The sequence below is a fragment of the Lonchura striata genome, chromosome Z (genome assembly GCF_050655825.1).
Source record: "Lonchura striata isolate lonStrDom1 chromosome Z, ASM5065582v1, whole genome shotgun sequence".
Lineage (NCBI taxonomy): Eukaryota > Metazoa > Chordata > Aves > Passeriformes > Estrildidae > Lonchura > Lonchura striata.
This window is the reverse complement of record NC_140740.1, coordinates 70147903-70165058: the sequence shown is the minus strand read 5'-3', so window position 1 is coordinate 70165058 and position 17156 is coordinate 70147903. Positions and strand designations below refer to the sequence as shown.

The 17156-nt window shown below is 33.9% G+C and overlaps 1 protein-coding gene across 3 annotated transcripts in view; it reads right to left on the bottom strand.

Moving 5' to 3' along the window:
* Window positions 1–17156, bottom strand: part of BRD10 (bromodomain containing 10) — a 64048-nt gene that overhangs the window by 33351 nt on the left and 13541 nt on the right. For 2 of the 3 annotated variants that reach the window (XR_014951566.1, XM_021531693.4), the window contains exons 4-5: window positions 16397–16473; window positions 11345–11434 (exon numbers count right to left, since the gene is read on the bottom strand). Coding sequence is in view for 2 of the 3 variants with exons in the window: in XM_021531693.4 (XP_021387368.3) it covers window positions 11345–11434; window positions 16397–16473 (167 nt within the window). In the remaining variant the exon portion in view is untranslated. The remainder of the gene's footprint in view (window positions 1–11344; window positions 11435–16396; window positions 16474–17156) is intronic. The other variant, XM_085567653.1, reaches the window with a different exon arrangement.

Here is a 17156-nt window from a genome sequence, read left to right as displayed (position 1 = left end):
TATCTCATTTAAGAGAAGTGATATAAATTATAACATTATTATTTGCAAAAGAAACCTTACTACAATTTTCAAGGATAAAAATACCAACATTTTTCTGTTACATTTTATTTAAAGTTCTAGAAAAAAGATTTTTTTTTAAAGAGGAATTTAGCAAATTCATCTTTTATGAAGCAACAGTCTATGCAGCAAAGACCAATTTTCCAACATAAAATCCTTTACGCTTTTAATTCAAACATATAATTCAAAGTTTTATTTTAAAAACTGATATATGTAATCTTATATTCATGTTTTCATAAATCTAGAAGGTCTGAATAAGAGAACACATTGGGAAATGACAACCATGTTGGCCATGGTGCTGCAGAACACACCCTTTAACACTCACACTACCCCTTTGTAAATATTTCTTCCCAAAACTTTATTCTGTAATTCACTGCATAAAAGGCTGAAAATTGTTATAAAAGAGATGTGGCATAGTACTTCTGCCACTCTATCAACTCTGTGCATTTTACGTAAATGAAGATTTTAGCTCTTGACTGGTCAGAGAAGATGTAAAACACTAAAGAGATTATGGTTCTGCAAGAAAAAAAAGTAAGACTCGAGAATTTACTTATTTCGTATACATATTTAGCTTTTGATAGTGCACATATCCTTCACAGCTTCCTGTGGTCTAGCACACCACTAAAGGTAAGACAGGAAAATCTGGATAAAGCTTGTCACAGCTGCCTTTCATCAGTCTACAATTTCTCTCTACACATTTCAGCAGATCTCTCCAATATACAGCAAGATCACTCAGCTTGTTTGAAGACCAGGTATCTATATTTTTATGGATAATCATTTACACGTTACATAACGAAACAGTTACCTTCATTCTTCAATTAAAATTACAAAAGCAAAGAATTAAGTGGGATCATTCAGTGTTGAACACACAAACAAGCCAGTAAACTGTATTGTAATTTCCTTCACTTGTGGCCAGTCATATGCATAAAACATATCACTAATCACTACAACAAAGAACAGATACTTGTGTGTACTGTAGTCTACCAGGGCATTTGGTATCATCTCTTCAAGTCAGCAGTCAACACAATTAATTGTTAACATACAAAAGAATATTACATGCACAGGTTTATTTCTCTTGTAAGGTAAACATTTTGCAGCCTGTTTTAAAATAATGTATTTATATACTACAGAGCAGTAGTGCATTGTCTCAAAGCAAAAATTAAACAGCAAAAATAAACAATGCTACTACTATTGTGAAATAGAATGCTGTACATGCAGTTAACATAGCAAAGAAAATGTTTGAAAATGTCATTTTAAAAATACATGAAAAATCACTGCAAAGTAAAAACCCCAATAAATTATTAATTTCTGAGCCTAATTTGTCTTTAATAAGGCTAAGATCTTGGCTTATGTAGGAAAAAAAGAGTATTTATGAGAAAGGTAAGTGTCAGCTGACCACTGAATAAATTTGAAGCAGCAGCTGTTAGACAGCCAGCATATGTACAATGTTTAGTCAAGAAGAGATTTCAAGACTTTACTGACCTCATTAATACCTCACAGAAAAATAAATACATTACTTTTCTCTCTGCTTACAAAAACAAACAAAAAAAGTTAGGCAATCCCTGCCCCCTAATTCTACAGGATTAGCAGCTCTAGATGGAAACCTGTCTCTAGTAGTGTCCCCAAGGGCTCAGTACTGGCCCAGTATTGTTTAACTTGTTTGTCAGTGACTCGAATGAAGGGGCAGATGCCTCCCTAGTGAGTTCACCAATGACACAAAGCTGGAGCAGTGGCAAATACCCCAGAGAGCTGTGCAACCCTTCAAAATTACCTCAACAGGATGGAGAAACAGGCAAAGAGGATCCATACTTCCAAATAATTTCAATGAAAATTTTATAGCAACATAATCTAAAAAAACATACATTAATTATTTCCTTTTGACCCAATTACTTATTTTTCTTAGTGGGGTTTTAGAATTGACAATAAACCAGTTAATGGAAGCCCAAAAAAATTTTAGCCATGAGAAGAATCTTTTTTCCTCAGAAGGAGTCAGGACAGAACAGGATAGGCAAAAAAGGCTGGAATAAAAAATCCTTCTCTCTTAAATTATTGTGGCTTAGCTGATTTTCTGTGCAAACACATAAATGCTATAAGTTATTATTCCTTAAATATTAAACAGTAAAAAGAGACATTAAAAACATTTCTATAATCTTAAGATCCATCACAACAAAATTTAGCATTTCTTTTCATATGCAATCTGTGACAAAATCCTGTGTTTGTCTTTTATTCAGATGAGGGAAAGGCAAATCAATATTTGATAAAGCTATGACTTAACTACCTATTATATAGCTGCCCACTAATTTCTATAGATAATACACTTGTTCTCAGAAATATCTGTGTTGTAAATTCTCAAAAATACCAAACTATATATTATAAGAGATCAGTTAAAAACTGAGGCTTAGGAGGTTCAGGCTGGACTCCAAAGGTATGTTCAACAGAAACATACATCACTTGTTCCCTGGGAAAAGAGGCCAAGCCCCACCTGGCTACACACTCCTTTCGGGCAGCTGTGGTCTCTCCTGAGCCTCCTTTTCTTCAGGCTCAACACCCTCAGCTCCCTCAGCTGCTTCTTACAAGATTTACGTTTCAGACACTTCATCAGCTCCATTGCCCTTCTCTGGTCTCACTTCAGCACCAAAATGTCTTTCTTGTAGTGACAGGCCCAGAACTCAGCACAAGGTGTGAAGTGTGCCATTGTCCCTCTTGGCCACCTGGGCACTGCTGGCTCATGCTCAGCTGCTGTCACCAGCACCCCCAGGGCCTTTTCCTGTGGGCAGCTCTGCAGCCACTCTGCCCCAGCCTGTGGCACTGCCTGGGGCTGCTGTGACCCAGGGGCAGGACCAGCACTGGCCTTGTTGTACCTCACACCACTGGCCTTGGCCATGATCCAGCCTGTGCAGATCCCTCTGCAGAGCCTTCCTGCCCTCCTGCAGATCAGCACTCCCACCCAGCTTGGTGCTGTCTGTGATCTGACTGAGGGTGCCCTTGATGCCCTTGTCCTGATCACTGAGAATGATATGAAACAGAATTTAACTACCATCTTGTTCCAATTAGTGACAAATAAGACACAATTTTTTTCTGGAAACACAATATAAGGTATTAACACAGGAAAATAACAGAGGGGAAAAAAGAACTAGACAGAGAAGCATAAAATGTGACTTTAGGCTATGTCAAGTTACAAGTAAATTTCAAAAATGCAAACACAATAAAAATACATTTTACAAATGGGCTGAATGTTTCCATTTAAATGCAGAGAGACATTCAACACATTCAACTGAAAACTTACCTTTTAAAATAAGGTTTCTGACATCCAGAGCAGCCAGGAAATGCTAACTCCACTCTCTGTGATCGATGCCCCAACATACACTATTCTGGCATACTTATCATGGAACCCCAAAGCAGACTGGAGCCAGGATATTGAGACATGGGGTAAGGACCAAACTTTTTATGAGTTTTTGTTTTGCTTTTAAATAAACACACACACACAACACCACAATATTATGCAGTTTTATAAGATTGTCTGTAATCTTTACATTATATCCCAGGGACATAAAGTAAAGAAAATTAATAATCTTATAAAACCATGCAATATTGTTGAAAAGGGGTGGTGGTGGAGAGGAAAACTTACCCTTAATAGGCCTGCTCCATTCTGCTGCGGGGTTCTGTGGTATGTGTGACATCACCAGTCTAGTGTTTTCTAGTGATGTCACACAGAGAGGGAGTTGGTGATCTCCAGCTGCTTTGGACAACAGATACCTAAAGAAAAGAGATCAGTAACTTTTTCAAATCATATATGGATTATTGTTGAATGTTCTTAATAACTAATTTATGGGCCAAATACTACAATTTCAGGCACTTCTAGTTTTGACTGAATAAGAATGCATTGCAAGATCATGTATGCACACCTATGTAAACTCATCTATCATTGAAAGTGTTTTAATTTTGAAAATGCTTAGAGTTATCTTCTACAGTAAGTTCTCGAGAGTCAGTATCTTGCATTTCACTTTCAGCAACAGCATTCTGAACATTATAAATATATATCAACAGCTAACCTCTGATAATCTTTGAAGACTGGGATTAAGCAGAGTCAGGAAGAATGACTTGTAGTAAACTATAAAACAAAGTCGCTTATGACATCTCTTAATGAATTTTATCTTTGAGCATTTACCAGCAACCAATGAGAACTCCTGACTCTAGCATGCACTTCCATGACCTATATATCTGATCACACCAAGTTATATCCTAAAATGATCTCATACTCTCTTTGTTCTACTATAAGCAAATAAAGTAAAACAAACAAAAAACAACACCAAAGAAAAGTGCAATACTTTTCTTACTATCAAGACTGTTTTTGTCTCCTGATTTAGTTCATTACTATGAAATGGTTTTCATTCAGATATTTAGCCATGTTCTAATTTTCTGTAGGCAAAATTACTACACAATCATCACAGTGTTGATCAATATACCACATTTTTTAGAAAAAAATATAAATACACACATAAATACATAAACCACAAAAACACAAGAGAAAGTTTATTATCAGCATGAGCTTAACAGTGAAATTATCCAGCACTGAATTGTCATGTTTTACTCCTCCATTAGAAGAACTTCTAAGTTATCAACTAACTTACAGCTCTAGAACTTACAAAGGAAATAGTGTATGTAGTATCTTCAACTGTTTACAAAACATCTAAGATTTTTAAGTTTTACTTAACTCCCTCTCATATATCTGAATATTTTTCTCTTCTTAACTCTGGATATACAAGCGTTTCTGTATTCTTCAGATGAGTGTCTTAAAAGCAGCTGTTTGCTAGTACTGTGTGCTGACATGAATGCCTTGAATTATTTCTTCAAAACAATATACTAACTGACCAATATCAAAAGCATTGTGAAATCTTCTGAATAGTAGTATTTATGTGACAAAAATGTATGAGTACACATTCATTTCTGATGCAGAACTCACACTTTCACATTTGGAACTGTAGAAAGGTATATGGCAAAAATGGTTTAAAGAAAGCTTCTCCAATAAAATACATTTATTAGAGGTTTAATCAGTCACACATGGAAAGGCATCAAAGACCAAGAGAAAACAGTTGTGAAAAAAATAGACAATAAAGACAGAAAACTGGAGAAGCTAAGAAAAACTGTGACTGGGAAAAAATATTGAATGCTAGTGATATAAGCCCAAGTTAAAAATATCAGAGAAGACAATCAAATATTGTGGAGAAGATTTCAAAAATTGAAGCCTAAAATTGGCCTTGCCTTATTCATTTATATTATACAACTAAATACTACAAATCCTCCACATCTTCAATCTATCCTCAGAAGTACAAGAAGCTGCATGGATGTAAATGTGTAAACATCTGTCTCAAAATTCAGCATTTTGGACTCATATTAGAGTTTTCAAGAGATGCAGGCAAGACATAGAGAAGCAATAACAGTATTTGGAAGTGACTAAAGTACAAATCAGGTGTTCAGGATAAGGATGTAAAAAGAGAGTATGTAAGATATGTAACGGATGAAGATATATACTAACAGAGAAACTAAGTTCAAATTAAAACAAAATGTTTCAGCTGCAAGACTTGAAGTGTATCTATTAATACCCTTGAACCCAAGTATTTATTGGTTTCTCTTTTATTGTAGCTCACTTTAACCTGCAGTTTAAACCTGCAAATGGGTGTGTATACACAGATTTCTCAGATTATAGTATTTATTGTATGTGTGTACATCTATGTAAATACAGTAATACTAATGAAAACAAGTGTAACTGAAAACCCTTTACATGCAAAAGTCCCAAACATGGCATATATTTCACTGGGGAGGGAGGAAGTGGTCAGGAGAAGAGAACGCAGGAATGGGGAGAAGTCAACCTCTGAATAAAAACGGAATAGGATTTAACCCAATAATAAAAATGTATCTCTAGGCTGCAAACAAGAAGACACAGGAGGTTTTTCCACTTAACTGCTTGCAAAGTTGAGGTCTGAATTACTAAAGTGTCATTAAGAACCCTAAACTATTTTTGATAATTACATGAGTTTCTACTGAAGGGAAGTTCTTCACAAGTCCCTTTAGATTCTTGTCTAAACACAGTTTCCCTACCAAGTATTTCCCAACCCATTTATTTCTTATTTCCTCACTGAACATAGAGAGAGTATTTTATAAACTTTTAAAATGAACCATTTTGCATTATTTTTTTCATGTATTAACATATTTTAAAAATAAAATGTAGAAACAAAACAAAAACCTCAGAAAGCAGTCTTCTAGCTTAGGTACTTAGATCTCATGAACAAATTTAACAGCAGCTTATTTGGAGTCTCATAAAAAAAGACAAGGGAAGTATGTTCCACCCTGGATCAATATATTCCTTTGAATAGACCCACAAATTAATTTGTCTGAAGTTTTAACTATTTCTGATCTAAACCAGTAGGTTTTTTCACTTTAAATTTTCAGGTATACTCTGAAATATATATTTCTGCAGGTGACTTAATGCTGCCAAACACCTCAGTTTCCTTTCAAGCCTTTTGACTCCCCTGCTAGAACAAATATCCATTTCCAAAGACAGACAAAGGCTTTCAACCCCCTGGGAGCATCTCATTTTAAGCTCCAGGAACAATAGTACAACATAAGACCTTTTAAAGGGAGGATTTTGCTTTTTTAGCTATTAAGTCAAGAACATCAGGGTGTTATAGACCTCTGCAAACAATAAAGCCTTTTCTCCAAACCACAATTAGTTGTTACCTTGGCTGGCGTCCTTTGACTAAGTAATTCTCTGTCCCTTAACCTTTGTCTGACTTTTCTCTCTCTCTAGAGACGATGCACTCTCCCCTTCTCAGGAAGGTACTGCCCATTATTCATTTTAACCTTCTCAGCTAAACTGTGGGAATCCTGGGCTCCAGTCTCCCTTCTTGCCCCCTTCACGCTACGCATTTATCCATCAGGCTTAGAGTGCATGATTCAAATCCAACAGTGCTACCAAAATAAAGTCTTGCATATCAGTAAACAAGAAATCTTTCCATGTTCATGTTAAAAACTCCATTAATTTTACTGAAAATTCAGCTAGCATCTTCTTATAAGCAAGCACCTGCAGTCCTGTCACTTTCATACTACACAATGTTCAGTAGGGTTTGAAAAAATAATAATAATAAAAAAATGCTGCTATGATATGCAACAGTTAAGTACATACAACTGACCAACTAAGCAGCTTAATTAACAGTTTCACGCACACAAAAAAAATCCTTCATATCACATGAGAGGCAGATTATCTGAAAGGTAGTAAGAAGATTTCCATTCACACTGCAAGTCCCACTGATTTGACCAGACAGAGAAGTCCTAGGGAAAAGTGGGTTCCAAAATGCCAGAGACTCATAGTTGTTATCCTGTATACTGATCCGACAGAATGCATTACTTTACTGCCTCTTCTTATAAAAGAAATTTTCTATATTAGATTGAAGTCTTTATGAGATCTTAAATATACTAGCAAAATGCTTCCCTATCATATGTGTTTGTCAAAATTATTTTTTCAGCAATACCACTGCAGGTGTGGAATTAAGCTACTTTGCATATCTTGGTCGATCTGCTAGTTATAGAAAATTTCTAGGAGTTCACATTCAACAAATGGCCATGAATATTATATATGCAGTCTATATTCTCAAAAAACAAACAAGAGCTAAAAATTCAATAAAACATCAATAGAATTTTTAGCCAGTATGTTCTTCTACTTTACTGACAGCTTGTAATTTTACCCACACCTTATCTATATAAGTATTAGCACCAAAAGAGACCTAATTTCTACCAGAAATTAATTTTCATTGCTGTAAATTCTGGGCTTTTTCTATTGATTCAACCTTTACTACAGTTTTTAAAATTAAAGGATGCAGCTTCACATGTCCTAAGCAATATACATGAGCTAGAAGACTGAATAAGTCTTCTAATAGTTCAGACATTACTTAAGGTATCAGCCTTTCACTAGGCAGTGCACAAACCATTAAATTTTAATTCCTTTAAGTCCCCTTTCTGCACTTTTCACATTCTTATTTCCTTATATTTATATTTCCTTCCTTTATTTCCTAATGTTTAAGTCAGGTACAATAGCAAATCCAACTGATTTCTCTCTCTCTGGATATGTAATATGTGGTAAGGAGAGGAATTGTTCAGGAGATGAAGGAACAGACTTTTTGAGCACCCTGGTAATAATACAACTTCAAAATCAGTCCCATTTTCTTTTGCCTGCAGATGGACATTTCTGTTCTTACAATGACCACTTAACCTGTAGCAGAATAGAAACACAGGTATTTGTGCAACTCCATGATAAACTGCATTAGAAAACTGGTCTGGCTTACAAAGAATTCACCAGCAGAAATAAGTAGTTGGGCTTATCACACTCTAACTCTAACCATGCAACAAAATTCTGCTAGCCTCTTGCATGGGATGGCCCAGAAAACAGAAGCTTCCAGAAACACAAGGAGTAGGAACTATTTATTTGGCAGCAGTTTTGGCTAATGCAGTTGAAAGCATATGTGAAATTGCAGCATTGCTTCAGAACTGTGTCTGGAGGTCAAGTACAGAGTTGAACTCTTCAAAATTAAAGAACTTAGGTAAAATTTAACTTTCCACTCTAAACAGACACAGCAAACTAGCACTGAGCAAATCTCATAATAGGTGTAACAAAATCTCCATGAATCAAGAAAAAGCACGAGGCTTTTTCAAAGTAAAAATACTACCTATAGCTAATTCAAATGACAATATAGGTATAAAAGTAGAGAACCAAACTGTTTTAATCAACCAAACAGTGAAAATACTTTCCAACAGGTTTACTATTTCATTGTTGTAAAAGAAACTTGTAGAAATGCCCAAGCTTAAAATTATCCATCACTTCCTATTACACAACCCTATTCTAATTTTATTTTAACTTGCCGAACAAAAATCTGTCATGTGATTTATTATCTCAAGTTGATGTTGTGAAAAGTATCATATACAGCCAGTCCAACTACCTACAAAAAATGAGGGAAAACAGTGTAGGTTTACTCATACTAAAAAGGCCCTGTAGTTCAGCTCTTTCATTATAGTCTCCATTACTTCTGAATGTTCTGGAGAATGAACTCCTTTTACATACTCTAGAATGGTCTTCAATGTAACAAAAGGGAGGTTACAACTAAGAAAAGGTTATACTTGAGTCTCAATTTAAAGTTAAATAAGCTGTACTTCTAAAATATGTTTGCATTTAACACAACAGTAAAGCTTGCCTTGGAGGTTTTTCTCAGTAGCATGTGCTAGCAACTACTACAACTGAAATTACCAAGAAGGTTAGTTGTGAAGAAGAAAGATTCCTACAGCTTCACTCAGGTCATTATTGGAAAAAAAAATCAATAAGAAATTACCATGAAGTAGTAAGAATATCATCATCTTTCACTTAAAACAAGAAAGAAGTCAATGAACAGCATGTAAGTGCGATCATTAAAATAAACTTTCACATTATGTCAAATTTCCATTATCAAATTACAAAATTGTTTTACTTAGAATATGCACTTCAAAAAATGGGACAAACTCAATTCTGGATGCTTCTGATACTGCCACTGTCATTGGTCAGAGCTGAAGAATGAAAGTCTGCATTTTCTCCAGTTTTTCAGACATCAAACATAATGACACATGGTATTAGACTTCAAAAATGAAATCTTAATTACTTTCCTTACAAAGCTAAACTTCATTTTAACAAGTTCAATTTTATAACTATTCACCTAATTTAATACTTTCCTATTTGAATTTTTAAAAGGTAAATATAACACTTCCCAGGTAAATATTTTTTCCAAAACCATTTTCTCATTTTACTGTTTCCTTATAACCACTTCTTCAGCAATTAACCCTTTTTCTTTACATAAAATTTCTAACAACACAATTGTTTAGAGACACAGAGTCATTATTTGCTAGGTCTATAAAGACACAACAAAAGATTGTCCTTACCTAACTACTGAATGCTGAATTAATTGTATCTTGATTCCCCTGTACTTAACTGTTTGGGTTTTTTGAGACAGTGCAATTAGAACTAAACATATTATTCCTGCTTAAGTCATGCAACTTACTTAGATAATGACATCATCAGATTTCAGTTTACAGTGCAATTATGACATATTCAGCATTTGTCTACCCTTGAAGAAGTAATGTTTCTGCAGTTTTACTAGTAGACTGAAAGTGTCACCTACAATAAGATTACTAATACGCTGCAGCAGATCAATATACTCTATATGCTATTTTTGGGGTTTTAGCCTATTGCTGACATAGCCTTTCTGACAACCTCTTGGCATTCTTATGATAAAACCAGTTTTCAATTTAGCTACAACAAAATAATTTCAAGATTAGGCTAGTATTACTCCTTTGCCTACATTAACAATTATGCTAAGTTCACTGATACTTGTCTTTCAGAATCCTAACTTATTTGTTTCTCTTCTACCACAGCCCTCTCCCCTACTTAAATAACTTAAGAATATATTAATTCCTCATGAGACTATAAACTTTCAATTGAACTAAAACCAGCCTGATTTCTAACAGAAAAATCAACACTTCTATGTCTTTTTCATAGAAATGCCACCATAGAAGTGCCTACCGAAGGTTCAGCAACAGAACTACAATGAAAAAAGTAGTAAGAGTTCTGTAGAGAGCTGTTTCAATGAGTACTATTCATGTATTTAAACCCATCTACCATTTTAGTAAGAATCACTGCCTTCTACAAAAGGCATGCTGGATTCTTGTCCATTATTCCTGAGTCGCACAGACCCAGTGATCCAGTTTATATTGGTGAAATTTGTATCTCAATCTGATATCAAAAGCCAGATATGCTTTCTGGTACAAATTCCTTCAATAAATATTAAACAAAGTAAGTTTTAATAACACATGCAAAAAAGAGAAATTCAGAATTCTAGCTCACTAGAAATTTTGATCAACACTGCATAGGCAGATAAGAGAATTCTATCCTGTAATTATTTGCTGGTAAGAACTTGTTCTCAGGGCAAAACAGTCACATGTTTAATGGAGATGAACTATTCATTCTAAGATATTACCACTATCTATATTTTCTTTTGGCATGGAGAATTGCAAACACAGGTACTGAATTCATTTATCATAAAAACATTGAGAACAGAGCATTACACACAGGAAAGATTACAGTCTCTCAGGTATCAACCTTAATAAATTTCATGCAGTTATTGACATGCATAAAAAATTCAGTCGACAGGCATCAGCAAATAACTGACACTGTTTCATATCAATACAAGAGAAAGCTTTTCATGTCACATACCGATTTCTTTTTAATGTCCTCCAGATCTTTGAGTTCATTCTCAATCTTTGTGATTAATTCCCTGAGTTCATCAAGATTAGTGCAAATAAGCTAAAAAAACAAATGAACACAAACACTTGGTGATGTGGGACTTGGAAATTGTACAGTGAAATTAATTAAAATTAAAAGCACATTAATACTTAGTGCCACCATTTGATTTGTGTTTTCTTATAGTATTTTTAAACATTTAAAAAACCCAAATAAAAATCAGGACTTGTTGAGAAAAGGAAAATCTAAGTAGAAAATACTACTGTTCTTCAGACATAAACCATATCTCTACCTGTAAGATTTTGTTTCAAAATGCAGGTATTTTCTTAAAACTTCTGTGAATGACAACTACCAAATTTGTCACAAGTGCAGTGATGACTTAGAACAGCTTTGAGTACCAAAAAATTCCCTGGCAAAACAAGTATACTAGCTTTGTAGTATGCTGTGTTTATAACATATTACACTCAGTACAACTTTTCTTGAACATAACTTTACCTGGATATATTCAAAAGGAATCTGGATCTGGTGATGTGGTTTAGTGGTTTCGGGGTTAACAGGGGTAGTGCTGGGTGGACGACTGGACTGGATGATCTTGAAGGTCTCTCCCAACCTTGATGATTCTACAGCTACCTAGTCATCTACCAAATCTTACCTACTTAATGTGTGTTTTGAAAAAGTATTGTATTCTTCTAATTCTTGTCTTTAGAAATCAGCTTTTTATATTTTTTCAGAAAATTGATGCAATTTTCTTGAAAAAATTGTCAAACAAAGGTGATCTGTATATTTTGTCTTACCATCATGTAAGGCAAGTTAAGACTTAAAAACCTAAAAATTATTAAGAGGTTAAATTCTTTTGGATTATGTTATATGAAGATTTGCTTGTTCTGAACACCCTTAGGTGGACATGTTTTCCTTTTTACTGAAAACATGTAGCAATAATTTAAGAAAATGAAATTTTAAAATCCCATACAAAACACACCCTCACAAAAATGTTTTTATCCAACAACTGCTAAGCATTTTTCCCAAATCAGTAGTTTATAACAACAAATTTTTACTTCAAATTCAAGCGCAGTTTTAGATTTTCTGCAAATTCGTATTAGAAGAAGCACTTTTGCTAGTCATCTATCAGAACACTGAATTAACACTTTTAGCAAAGTAAATTTCAGGAAACTCTAGTGCACATGTGCCATTATTTTCATAACATTGTGTACAGTTGAATCATTGAGGAAACGGAGTGACTCGTATAACAGTTTACCGTTTTCATATTTATCAAGTTTAGAACAACAAATTAATATGGAAACTGCCAGTGTCTAGCCACAGACAGTGTATGCAAAATTTACTTGTGAAAGCTATCTCTCTTAACCCAGGAAACAGAATGGGTAGTAACTCTATGGGTAATTAGGTTCAAAATGCATGTCCTGCACTTAAAGGAGTCCCAGATACCTAAAATATAAACTGAAGCCAAATACTGTCTGTGTCTGACCTGTGAAGAAATCTATGACACTATATTATTAAGCAAAAAAAGTACATCACAAAGTCCTTGACAAAAGTCAATGAAGGCATGAATTAAAGGTTTTCCCTACACAACTATAATCTATTTTTTGACTATACACCTGACAATTCAGTTACTAAATTCTATTGTTGCTTTTTATTTTCTCCTGAGACCAATTCAAACTACATCAATGTGAAAAACAATGCCAATAAATAAAGTTTAATTGCCTTGGGGCTGGAGGTGACAGGAAAGAGTAATCAAATCTCTAATTGGCAATTTTCATCAGATGAGATGTACATTTGAGGGTCATAACTGTGTGTCAATTGCCTACTGATAAAATAAGGAAGGTAACAGCAGCTGACCTTGGAGGATTTACAGTCAAAATTAGTTTAGTGTTTTAAATACTCCAATACTGAACTGAAAAGCACTATCAAAAGGGCTAAAGAAAAAACTTTGATTTTTTTCATTCACAGTATGATTTGAGATGAGAAAATAAAGATGCACACTGACTGGGAAAAAGCTAATTCTCTCATATGGTTAGCATTTCCTATCTTAGAGAATGAAGCTAGTGTTTTGAAGGAAGAATGAAAAGAACAGTGATGAAAATAACGAAGTGTTGTGTACTTCATATATTTTGATATGAACTCTAGATGCTATTTCTCCCAATGATATTCTTATTTATACTTCAGTGTTCTTTGCTTATGGCTGGTAACTCATAGAACTTAGTGATTCAATTTTCTGCAAATGACATTGCCTCCTAACTTGCTTTGTATGTTTTAATGGATAAGTTAATATGAAGGCAAAAAAAAGGGATTAATGTTACAATCTAATAATTTTGTCACACTTTGATAGCTTGCTGGTAGTTTCACATATGGTTTCTGAAGAAGATGTCTTCTAATCACCTATCATGAAGAAAATAATCTCAAGTGAAAAAAAAATTTCTATTTTGAATTATCAGACAGAATGAGAGATTAATTCCTACTCTCTAGAACACTACATGGTGGCTTAAAGATTCAGCCTGTAAATGTTTACATTAATATAATATCATTAGTTGTGTAAATGTTAACTGCAACAAAAACACCATCACATCTGGCACAGTACTTAACTACATAGAGACTTATTTTTCATAAGCAATAAACATCCTGTTTTTCAATTGTATACCAATTGTATTCCAATTAAAGTGGAAGCTTCAGACATTCAGTAAAATTTCAAATTCAGTGTTCAACTTTGATGTTATGATGCAACCTCAGATCTCAGTAATCTCTCAAAGATCCTCATTGACTCCTAGGACTTCAAGGAAAAAAGACAAAAGAATCTGCCCTGAACTTTTTAAGGCAAGACAGGGGACTCAAGCTCCATTCCAACTTGGGACTCTCTTGTAATCAATTTATAAATGAACTCTTCTGTGTCTTAGAACCTAGTGTATTCCCCAGATCATTGATGCTCTTTCCTTGCCCCCTTAACTTCAGACAAAGTTTTTGTAAAATCTTAACTCACTTCAACAGGGTCTCATGCTTTATTTCAAGTTATTTGTGTAATGACTGTTAATTATAATTGTATTTCCTATGAAGCTGCTCTTTTATCACTGACATCTACTTGTGGGAAATGTCCATATAGCCCCCTCTTGAGATATGCATTTAATATAAACCACAGATGATATAATTTAAATTGTTAAAGACACACTGAAACAGAGCATGCATGCTCCTTTTCTCCTTAATTACCATACATGTAGATCTATGCAGCTATGTATCAATGTACATGAGGCAAAAGGAGAAAAGGCTAAGTGAAGCACTGGCTACCAAACTTAAATGTACTCTGTAATGTTAGATTAAGTAGCACTATTACCTTCTCAATTTCTGCTAATAATTGATTTTTATTTGTGTCACTTCACATATTAAAAAATTTATCAGTACTAATTAATTAGGCTTTAAAGACAAGAGGTGATTTTCAGAAGATCTACACTTAAGTACAAAACCTAATCTTATAAACTAAAGTGCCTTCTCGCTGGGCACTTTTACATTTGTGGACTGCAGGCACATGAAACATATTATACTTCCTAATTTATTAACTTTCACTCCAAAAGAACTGACGTATAGACATGAATAGCAATATTCTTATGGTTATGCCCTCCCATCATATCTCACAGGGCCTGTAAGCTCTAAACTGTTTTACCAAATATTTTTTAAATATACAATTTCATAAAATTTGGCCATTTGTGTATGTGTGGAAGAGTATATTGAAGCATAAATTACTAGACTCCCAAAAGTCTTAGTATTATTCCAAATATAAAAGGTTTAATATTTGCAAATTCTTCTAACAGCCATACCTCTTGGAAGAGACAGGTTAAGTTGCTGGAGAACTCCCTAATAAGTTTAAACTGCTCAATAATAATCAGTTTGAGCCTCACCTAAAACAGTTATGAGTCCTAGCTTTGATCAAAAGAGTCAGAAGTATTTTGCACATTTTAATATAAGGTTTTACAGAAGGTAAGTATACACTTAGATATACTTAAGTTTTATCTACTAAAGCTAAAAGGTTGGGTTAAGTTTTAGATAGACTACTTAACTGCAGATGTTTAATCATATAAGAATTATTTCTAAACTAACTGTATATATCCATGGCATGCAGATAATGTGCTTGGAAAAAAAAAACTAGACATGTGCCTATTTTCTGGAGCTATTAGAAAACATTTTAGCCACCAACATGACAATATAGATAAAATCAGTGTACATTTAAATATCACTCATCTCTCAATATTGACTGTTACTAACCAATTTTAACACAAAAAATTCTACTAGCTCCATCTGAAACACATGATCACGATGGAATGAACTGATTCAGGGTGAGGGTCTTAAAAACAGTGAACCTACTGGCCAAACTCACAGATTGCCTTCTGAAAGAAAGAAAAAAAAAAAAAAAAAAAAAAGGAAAACTTCAAACTTCAATCCAACAATCCAAGCAGCCTTTCATACATAGACTGCAATTTAGAATTGAAGTACTGTAATACTTCTACTACAGAACCATAAAACCATACTGTGTAATTAACACTCTTGTTGCTTTCTATAGCCTAAGAGGTCCTAGAGGCCTAGAAATCACATGCTGATAAGGAGTAGCAGCTGCAAGCAGGGTGAGCACAGTTGCCTATAAAGTTTTTGCAAGTCCTTCAGTTAACCAAGACAAATTTCAATTCAAGAACCACATTCTCACACTTCATATAAAATTTTAACCCAAACAGTTATGTGTACCATAAAAATGTCTTTAACAAGTCCTAGGTTTTACAGGTTTTATACGGTAACATATATATCTGCCATCATAAACCATACTGAAAATAGTGTGCAAGCTGCACATCATAAAAATGGTAAAATATTTTCTACCACGAGAAGGTGAAACGTACTTCCAAAAATATCAGTTTAAGCCTTTAAAATTAGAAGATGCTTCAGTGGGTATTTCCAAGGTCTCTATCAGAACCTAAAGGACTTATTTCATAGACATTCAAATTTCAAGTGCTTAAAACAGAAATTAAAGTAATTTACCTGAAATTCTGGTATGGTAGACTTTCTGACACTTTTCCTCTTCTTTGTGATTGCTTTTTTAGATAACGATTTTTTTCCTTGTAAGATTAAAAGAGAAAAGCTTCATAATGCTGTTCACTGTACTTTATTAATAAAATCAAATTACATACAGACTTGTAAGTTAAACTGCAACTAAGAGACGGTTTTCAGTAAGTCATGTAAACATGATGAATCAGAACAAATATTCATAGATGCCTATGTATCTATTTTTCCAGTTTATTACACTGTGAGTTTCCTGAACATCTTACCTGACTCTGAAATAAACACACTTGTGGGACAAGGCACAGGGCTTGAAGAATCTAGATCTGAAACTCCACATAAAATCAAACTATATTAAAACCAATAAAGCAACCTAGAAATTACCCATACCAAACATATTTAAAAATTTAAAGAGCGCTCAACTACTAAAAATAAATACTTATATATTTCACATTAGAGAGCAAGTGATAAAGCAGAGAAGTTTATTTACTAGAACAATAACTCAAACATTCGGACAACGGGCAAAAATAAACACATTTTTGTTATATGCTTTATGAATACAGCTGCATGCTACTACTGAAAACAATGCTGTTCATTGAAAGAACTGAAGTAGATGCTTAGAAGCTTTCTTGACAAAATTATTCAAAAATATGTCTGGTCATATGGTGGCACCTTACTTTAGCCCTTTTAAAAAATATTATCTGGAAATAAAATGACAAAAAAATAAGGCAGCTAGATTGTC